This window comes from Adiantum capillus-veneris, chromosome 7 (assembly GCF_014529385.1).
Source record: "Adiantum capillus-veneris isolate H3 chromosome 7, ASM1452938v2, whole genome shotgun sequence".
NCBI lineage: Eukaryota > Viridiplantae > Streptophyta > Polypodiopsida > Polypodiales > Pteridaceae > Adiantum > Adiantum capillus-veneris.
In genome coordinates, this window is record NC_140937.1 from 77,005,865 (window position 1) to 77,016,029 (window position 10,165).

General features: G+C 41.7%; 1 protein-coding gene across 8 annotated transcripts; it reads right to left on the minus strand.

Annotated features, from left to right (window-relative positions):
* Positions 1–7,375: 7,375 nt before the first annotated feature.
* LOC147454092 (enoyl-CoA delta isomerase 1, peroxisomal-like) lies at positions 7,376–9,554 on the minus strand. 8 transcript variants are annotated; one of them, XM_086516095.1, is made up of 2 exons: positions 9,438–9,554; positions 7,376–8,303 (listed from the first exon to the last, which is right to left on the minus strand). In XM_086516095.1, the coding sequence occupies exon 2, from the start codon at positions 8,299–8,301 to the stop codon at positions 7,606–7,608; it is 696 nt and encodes a 231-aa protein (XP_086372221.1). In that variant the 5' UTR covers positions 8,302–8,303; positions 9,438–9,554; the 3' UTR covers positions 7,376–7,605. The 8 variants fall into 8 exon arrangements, with proteins under 8 accessions (XP_086372221.1, XP_086372223.1, XP_086372224.1 ...); XM_086516097.1 differs by having other exon boundaries at positions 9,432–9,509; XM_086516098.1 differs by having other exon boundaries at positions 7,376–8,306; positions 9,438–9,454.
* Between the last annotated feature and the right edge of the window lie 611 nt (positions 9,555–10,165).

Sequence of the window (10,165 nt, forward strand, 5' to 3'; positions counted from 1 at the left end):
TTTTATTTTCTTGAAAAGTGGACATATGAAAAGATTGTACCAAGGGGAAATCTGTTGCCTAGGGTAAGGAGAAGCGGTGCACATGGTGCAATTACTTTCCTTGATATGCTAAAAATTGCTTGTCAAAACGTTCAACAAGCACAAGCTCGATACAAGAGGTATGCTAATGAGAAACGTCAACAAGTCACCTTCATGGACGGCGAAGAGGTATTCTTACTTATTTCAAAGCATTCAAAAAGTTTGAAAAATGGTCCAACACCTAAGTTATCTCCTAGATATTACGGACCATTAAAAATACTCAAGCGAGTTTGTTATATGACCTACAGACTTTCTTTACATGCGTATTCTTGTATTCATCCAATTTTTCGTATGTCATTTACGTAAGCGTTTGCAGAGGGATGACAATGTAACCGATCATCAGGTTCTGCTCAATTTTATTGAACCTCCAACTCGGCTACATAAACCCGAGCATATTCTTGACTACCATGAATTACAAACTCATCATCATGTGTGTTGTCAAGCATTAGCCAAGTGGAAAGACCGGCCTGAAAAAGGCACCACTTGGACAAATATCAGTGTTGTTACAAAGAAATACATATTTTTGGTTTTCAAAGACAAAAACGCTTCTCTAAGGGAGGGCTAATGCAAGGGGTAGGCAAGCCGGGCAAGGTCCTTGTGGGAACACATCATAAAGACACGACTACCCTAAAAAATGAGTCAGGGTAGGTGAGTGGAGTTCCCAAAGACGCTTGGTCTTATGCAGGTCCTTGCACGTGTCAAGTATGCATGTTAGGAGGGGCTCTATAAGAAAACATGGCTTTGATAGTTACTAGCACAAGCCACCTCAACCCCCTTTATAAGGTAGTAGAGCCCCCGTACCCGGTTCTCATCAGGTCTCTATCTGGCTCAGCTACCCTTGGCCTTACATTACTTCCCTCTTGGAGAAGTGTTTTCACCTTCAAAACAAAAGTGGGACAATTCTTCATAAGAGCGCTAATGTTTTCTCAAGTGGCGCCTTCTTGAGGTCACTCTTTCTATATAGCTAATGTTTGACAATACACATAATGACGAGTTCGTAAATCATGGTAGTCGAGGATGCGCTCGAGTTCATGCGGTTTGGTTGGAGATCGACCAAAACCTGATGATCGATTACATCCCTATGCAAGCATTTACGTAAACCCGATGAATACAAGAGTAAGCAGGTAAAGAAACTTTATAGACCATATCACTAACTCGCAAGTATTTTAAACGGCCCACAATATCAAGGAGATAACTTATGTGTTGGCCAGTTTTCAGAATTTTCGAATGCTTTGAAACACGTAAGCATACTTCATTACCTTCATAAAGGTCACTTGCCAACGTTTCTCATAAGCATACTTCTTGTATCGATCTTGAGCTTGTCCAACATTTTGACGAGCAATTTTCAACATGTCCATGCAATCTTGCATTAATTTTCAACATGTCCATATAATCTTACATAAAATCCTTGACTTGCTAAATTCTATCAATAGCCAACTCCCCTGTAGTTGGCGCTCAAAGTTGAAAACCATACATAAACATGAAAGGACTAAAATGTGTTGTAATATGCTTAACACTATTATGAGCAAACTCCAAATCAGAGTGCTTCTTGCTAATGCATGCTCATAGTATATCCTTTAGCACTTGGTTAACTCGTTCAATCTCCCCATCTGTTTCTGGATGATTTACAGTACTAACATTGAGTTATGTTCCCAAGCTTTAAAAAGATAGACCTCCACAAATGAATGTTAAATTTAGGATAACAATCACTCACAATGTTGTTGGGCAATCCATATAACCGATACACAAAGAGCTTGGTCTAGGAAGTTGACTTAATCAAAATAAACTTACAAAGTTTAGTCAACCGGTCTACAATCACCCATATTGAGTCATGTCTCTGTATGGTGGTTGGTAGTCCCAATATGAAATCCATTGAGATACTTTTTCATTTTCCATTGGAAATCTTGAAAGGATACAAGACATCTCTTTCCTTCAAGCGCTCTCCTTTATAAACTTGGACGTGCATCAAAACTTTGTTGTTGATCTTCCCCCCAACAAAATGCTTTGCCTTTAGCTTTCAACTCGTCCGTCATAAGAATGACAATTTGGGTGTAGTTTTTAACACACCTTCAATAAAAACTTGTAAATTCCAAAAATTTGGAGCTCTTTCAAAAATTTTGGTGAAAACCAATTTCGAATCATATCCACTTTGGATTTATCCATATGTAGTTTGACAACAAAGATTACATGTCTTGTTCTTTCAAGAAATCACACTTAGTTTCTTTAGCATACAGTTTGTGATGTCGTAACAGATCATATACTTACCTCAAATGATGTAAGTGCTCTTCTCCAGATGCATTGTACACTAAAATATCATCAAGGAAAACAATGACAAATTTACCCTTGTATGGTTTCAAAACATTGTTGAGTGTCATAAAAGTAGAGTGTCATAAAAGTAACCGACGCATTGATTAAGCCGAAAGGTATAACCAAAAACTCATCATTTCCAAACCTTATTCGGAAAACAATCCTAGACATGTCAACAAGCCGAAATCACACTTCGTGATACCTTGACCACAAATCTATTGTTATAAAAATACGGACATGGTGAACTTGTCAAATACTTATACGCCCATGGTAATGAATATTTATTCTTAATGGTAATCATATTCGAATTTCAATAATCAACACACGTCTGCACACTACCTTCACCAACAAAATGAAAAATTACCATGAAAAGGTAGGTTGAATAAACCCTCTACTGAGGTAGTCAACGAGCTAACGTTCCACCTCAATAGCCTCAAAACAACTCACTTGGTAAGGTCGATTCCTAATGGGCTTACAACTTGTAACCACACCTACGTTGTGCTACACAAAATGCTTCAATGGTAACCTAAGAGGTAAATCTTCTGTCAATATGTAAGTGGTTCATGTCCCAAGTCTCCTCTAAGGAGTCGTAACAAACGACACCATTTAGGAGAATAATATGAGATTCTAGAAGCCAAATGAGATTCAAAAATCCTGAGAAAGATAGCTTGATTTCATGATTCATGGCGCAATTCCTAATCATTCAGAAAATGAAAAAAACTAGTCTTGCTTGGTGGGCCTTGCTATGTAACATCTATAGAATATAGCAGAGCATTTCGAAATTGACATTTAACATCGCTCATTGAATGGAACAGAAGCATGACTAATTTGGCAATGGCAGCACTACGTGGAAGGCATCTATACATTTGGAAGATACTATTGGTTTTTTTTTACAAGAGACAGAGTTTAGTGCTTAAATCAATAGAGACTTTAGGAGTGATTGTAGAACTGTTATTATTATTTTTTTAATGGGAGGATACAAAATTTTTCTTTTCTGCACAGCAAAAGCAAAAAAAAAAAGGAAATAGGATTAGTGCAAGATTGCATGCTAGAACCTGAGAATATTAGACTATATATTTGAGTGAGATATTTGGTGAACTTTTTTGTCACACTGATCGATACAATTATAATGCTAAGCAATTGTGTATGTAGTTGTCGAGCAGAGAGAATATGTTTTATGTAGTCAGGTGCATGGATGACAATATATCTTTGATTGGAATTAGTTGTTTTACAAGAACTACAAGCCGTCCATGAGTATTTAACTTCTACATGTTCCAAAGCGCCCAATAATAATACTGAAGTGAGTTCATCAGGACTGTCTATTTCATTTGGCTCATGACCTTGTTTGTCATTGTACGTGAGATTTGCCACCACGCAAGAGGGACACAATTCTAGATTGTGAGAAAAGATGTCACATTGCATGATCCAATCTTTATATAGTGAAGTAATTTCAAACCATGACCTAGCATACCGGTGAGCTAGTTTCAACTTGGTTGCAGTTCGCTCCCTGGATTTTTGACGCTTGGGGTGTAACCGTGTAAGCCTTGAGAACTTCATACTGATACCTAGTATGCGAGAAGCGAGGACAAATATAGTATGACATCAACTGTTTAGGTCTAATTAGCATATACAAATGTTGATTGACATCGAGTACATAGTTCTGAAATCATCATGCATGTAAAGCAAACTGAAGAAACACTGTACAAAATTCTGAAACAAGCAAATTAATAAAGCATCAATGGATTACAAATTGAAATGAAGTGCTTTACTGACCTGAAATGTTGTACAGATGGTTTTGGACTGTCCAAGCTACACGCTGATCTTTGACTCAAGCTACAAAAAAGGAATGTGAATAGTTAAACATTTTATCTTGCAATGAAGCGCTAAAAATTGAAGATGGTAAGTATACAGTGCACGTCATGCAGAAGTGCCATACAAAAGTATGGTGGAGATTTGGCACTGTGGTCTCTCCAAAAATTATAAGAAACAGAAGCCGTGCCCTGCCCCGTAGCATTTATGTGTTGCGCTAAGCAAACACATAGTCATGGAGAGTTGGATAGAGATAACGAACCTCACAGTGTAGTCGAGTGGGAGTTACGCTTGTGCAATCGAAACGTCCAGTGTTTTGAGTATATGATCTCCCTGCCATACCCAAAATACGCATCAGGATAAATATAGGGCATGCAATATACTGATTAAGCTTAAAGAGAAATAGATCTAATTTTATTGCACGCTCAATAGCTGAGTCTGATAAGAACATTGCCAAAGAGAAACTCAAAAAAAAAAAACACTGATGGAAAACCGCTATCATTGAAGAGCGCTTCCAATGTTTCACTTGTTGTTATCAACCCATCAATCTGTGGGGCTAGCATATTCACCAATCATCCATAGATTTGTATACCTCAAGCTTGCCTTCAAATGGAGCAGGAGGCACTTCAAGTACGGTCGCTGTCAAACAAGCAGCATGGTCACCTCGCCCGCATTCGAAGCGCACATAGCTATGGACCACATTCTCCATCACGTCAACGACGTAAACCAGTGATTTTTGACGCTATCTCTATATAAACGGTACTGTGCATCTAGATTCCAATCAACCTCCTCTGCCTAGCGAGATAACCTCCTTGCAGAACGCACAGTTCTCAAGCTCCTCTCCCTATGAACATTATCTCCTTGCTTTAGTGTGCAACCATCCTTCCTGCACAGCAAATACGAGGCTTCTTTCTGATCTCTCTCTCTCTCTCTCTCCGATGGTCACCTTGCACCGTGCTCGACAACCACTCTCTCTCTCACACGCACTTCTCAAATCTTTGATGGCCACCCTGCACCATGCTCTGACAGCCATTCTACACCATGCATTTCTCGGCAGTTGTTCGTCTTGTAGTGCCATGCTCCTCCACCCTGCAGCATGCCCTCATCGAGCTACTTCAACATCTGCAGCCCCAAATCTCGTTGCACCACCTTGCAGCAAGCCCGTCCTAATTTTCCAAATCTTTGATTCTCCCTTTGTCATTAAGATAGAAGGCCCGTGTTTCTTGATGCATGTCTGCAATCTTGCTTTTAGGGGGGAGAACAATTACATGAGTGTTGGTGAGCAAAACTTTCTACGAAGCACTCAGGAATCTTAGCACCATCCTCGCTCATACTTTGGAAAAGCGTTTCGTGCTTGATGAACGCTGCTAACACCTTGTCAAAATAGATGATATTGGCTTCAAACTATGTGCAGACCAAGGACAAGCACTTTCAATCAACCATATAAAAAGTCTGGCACACGAAAATCTCTCACGCTATTGAGATGGAGATTTCTTGCCCAAGCCCGTGAGCTCTCTGTGCCGTAGCTCTCTCCTCTCCCCTGACATGGTCGCCCGATTGAGCATGGTCTTTGCTTGGCGCGACGAGGTAGTAGGGTCTCTCTCTCTCTCTCTCTCTCTCTCTCTCTCTCTCTCTCTCTCAAGTTCAAAGTAGCCATGGAACCAACCCTGCTCGTGCTACTGTCTGATCTCTTTTAATGCTACAAACAGAGGCACTCAAAAGCTACTAGGTGGCTGACAAGGCTTCAACTCTCTCTCTCTCTCTCTCTCTCTCTCTCTCTCTCTCTCTCTCTCTCTCTCTAGCTATGGAACCAACCCTGCTCGTGCTACTGTCTGGTCTGTTTTAATGCTGCAACGGAGGCACTCAAAAGCTACTAGGTGACTGACAAGGCTCCAACTCTCTCTCTCTCTCTCTCTCTCTCTCTCTCTCTCTCTCTCTCGCAAAGAGTACATAGAGTGAAACCTGCATAGAGTGAAACCTGCTGCATCTAGGGAACCTACGAACTGCCTCTCAACGCAATTCAGCAAAGCAGCAACGGCGAGATTTGATCTGCTTATGGCAAACCAACGATGGCTGTCGATCTGCTTCTGAGCGCAATTGAGAAAAGTAGCGACCTTAAGCTTTATTTAAATTCGATTAAGCTGGTAGAGCTTTTCATGGCAACGCAACGTTTTCTTTTTAAGAGCTTTTCAAGCACGCATAGCCTTTTTTTTTAGTTTCTATTTAATTGAAATCTAATGCCACGTGGTGGCGTGTGCGTTCAGATACTGGAAAGAGGACCTTGGGCTCACCAAGTAACCAGCAATTAAGGAAAAATATTATTGGCATTTACCACATTACCAAAACCTACATGGTGGTTAACGAATAAACAGAAGATGTTGTCAGAGACCAGAAATGAAGATTTTGCAGCAAGAACTTGTCCCCCATCACAGGTAGATCTATGTAACACGCATAGGACAAAACACCGTTAAAAGTCTTTGGGAATTATTTTTTTCCAAATGTAGACTAGCCTCTTTGCAATTCTCAACAGGAACTATTGCAAAATAAGCTACACTATTATCACTGAAAAAAGTGAAATATTTCCTTCCCGGAAAATTCTTTTTTCCAACACACGAATCCCTCAAAGGCAATTCTCCAGAGGAACAACACCTCCTTACATTTTCACTGAAATTTGCAAAATATACTCTTATCACTTTACATATTTTCACTGAAATTATAAGTGGAAATTTTTCTCTCTTGCTCCTCTCAACCGGCTGATTTCAATATGCCTGACCAGCTTAAGGCAAGCTGAGACACACCTATCCCGAACAGTGACAAGAAACCAATATCCACTCATGACATTGAGGCTATGTATTACCATAATCTCCTCGGATTCACAACACACATACTTTGAAGCTCCGCATGTAGAAAGAGCCCTCTGCCTCTGCAGAGTATGGCACTGCCTTCCAATCACAGAAAGAGAGAGGCCTCTTACTATTTCACATGGCACGGTTGGAGAAAAGCATTCCCTTATTACACGGGCTCAAAAATTCTCCGTATTAACACTCCCATTCTATCGAAAGGGAGGCCCAACAACTGGAATGATCGGTTAGAGAAGCCTGCATAAAGAACCCAACAACCTAAATGCAGACCTTGGCATACCTGATCAGGGAGATTGAAGTATCCTCTTCGGCACCTCTCCTCCGGAAAATTTACAAATTCATGTAACAAGATTTAGCATTATAGGGCCATTAGAACCTTATGAAACCAGAAAACAAACAAAATGTTCTTCTATCACTTGGCTCGTGTGTGTGATACCAATATGTAAATGGGTGAGAGGGGGCAGATTTAGGAATTTTATCCCCTACCTGCCAATAATGTATTTGATCATATTGTCACAATGAGAGCTCTAATTCCATCGAAGAATTGGTGCTATACAGTTATAAATCCTCCTGAACTAGATTCTCGCTCTAGTCGCTCAATTAGTTCAGGGTACATAGAGAGCCTAAGGCCTGCATATGCCGCCTTTTCCCAGGGTCTCTCCACAAACTTTGAGGCTTGATCCAGCGCCTCTTTCAACGTAGCCGCAGAATCTTCCTGCAAAGAGTCGACAAGACCCACCTCATTCGCCATAATGCCTGTATATTTGACACCTTGAAGGATCATATCTTTGAAGACTTTGGGAGCCATCTTCGCACGCAATAATGCAGAGGAACCTGGGGGTAGAACAAAATTGATATCGACTGCTGCTGAATATAGAAACCCGCGATCCTTCCGCATGATCCGATGATCGTGGGCCATTGCGAAAAGCAGGCCACCTGCTGCTGCATGGCCACAAATGGCAGCATAGGTGGGCATGTTTAGCTTCAACAGATCCAAAACAAGGCGTTCAAGCTCACGCAATATGTAGGGAACTCGAGTCTGAGGTTCAGGCTTTGTCCACTCAAGATCGAGCCCATTGGAAAAGTACTTGCCATCGTTGGTTGTGACTAAAGCTCGGGCATCAGATGCTGCAGCAGTAGCGATGTGTTGCCGCAATTGAGAGCAAAGAGCTGGCGAAAAGCGATGCTCTGTTTCACCCGTCAAGCGTAGCACCAGAATACTGCCAAATCTCTCAAGTGAACACATCCCTGCTGAAAAGAAGAGACCCAGCATCAGTGCATATACATGCAATGTCACACCTTTGAAGGGCCAAATGCCAAAATCTCATATATCATTTTTGTAGAATTTTTGGATCTCCACCTGTCTTGTGTAGAAACTGTTACGCCCCTGTCTTCCGTTTGTCATTACGCATTATCAAAACTGAAGAGTTTCACCCATACCAGAATACGAAGGGAAAATAACAAAACAAAACCAAGAATACAGCTTCTTCATTGAGCTACGTGCATTCAGCCTTCACCTCGGACTTGGTCTCTTGCTTCATGTGATTGAAGAACTTTCATCTTGATTTTAAGGTCATTGTCTTCCTAAGAGAAGTAAGGTCAAGATTGTACTCTGTGCCTCTGTAGCTTCTTCGTTCTGGATGTCCTATGATCTTGGGTCTTCTGTAGAATTGGACTCCTCAGGCCTTCTATGGTAGAATCTATCATCATCATCCACATATGTTATACCGAACTCACGATGCTGCGGTTGAATCTCTGCTGGGTCATTACATAGTTCCTGGTAGTCAGGTGTATGAATTTGCCTAATGTATATGGGTTTTGGCGTAGCTTCAGTCCAAGATCTACAGATTCTGCATCAAATGCAAGATAAACCATTGCAAAGTGATTGAGCTGTAAAAGGACATGTTTGGGTTACATGCTTATCCCATCACTCTGGGTTTTGTTAAGGCCAATAGTGCGCAATACAACAACTGCACATGCTAGAGATGAATATCAGTTTCCACCATGTCCGTGGAACAACCAATCCCATATGTTCTAGTTATTCCCCTTGAGGAACTGCTGCGACAGAGGCTCTTCCTGTCGATGAGATGCAACCCTAGAAAAACAGAAAAGATCCATACCACAAATAGTGCGGCTAAGTACTCTCTGGAGTCTGAAGAGAGATAAGCATCAGAAGTGGGCTGACCTGGGTCACGTGAATCAACCCAACAACGCGATGAGCCAATCGTTCGCCTACATCTGCTCATGTTTTGTACGCAAGCACTGCACTAAGGATTTTTTAAGAAAAACATGCATAACTCTGTGGAGTGTGTGGTGCGCACACACAGAGAGAGAGAGAGAGAGAGAGAGAGAGAGAGCGAGCGAGAGAGAGAGAACCCCTGCCTCCGTCGCGCGGACTCGCTCCCACGCGATTTCCTGAGATTTCGCAAGTGCCGCTTTTTGGTATGTGCCAAAGGGGTGAAGGGTGAGGCCTTTTAAAAAGAAAAAAAAAACCAGTAAAGCTCTTTGGAGTAGATTAGGCTGGGTTCAGTTGGCGCAGCGGAAGAGAGAGGGCAGGTGCGAGGAGCCAGCTTGTCGTGAGATGATTGGGCACCCAAAAAAAAAAACATTTTCGGACCCACGTAAAATTAGGCGAGCCCCCCCCCCTCGGAAAGCGAAACTTCCACGCACTTTTCAACGTGAAATGCGGACTGCAGGGCTTGACCTCTCAGTGACACCGTCAAATTGCTTTGCTTAAGCACTTGGGCAAGTCCAATTTGTTGAAGAAAGCTTCACGCTTACAGTACAAGTTTTTGTGCCTCCGTCTTGTGTGAACCTTCAAGGCGGAGGAAGCAAAAACATGTGTTTCTACCAGAGAGGGCTCGTATGAACCCGCCCTTAGAAGGAGCAAAAAATTACTACCAGATCTGCACGAAATGCCTCCCATTTTTGCTAGTGAAACTAGTCTTACTTTTGGGCCTTTGTCGTACATCATTCCATAGATTTTGGAGCGCACTTGGTTACTTGGTTGGTTGGTTGTGATTGTTGTCGCCTCGGGTTTTGTTGTGGAGCACAAGCAGTTGAGTAGAACGAATTGACAGGCACTAATAATAACTCAGCTTGGGACGTGA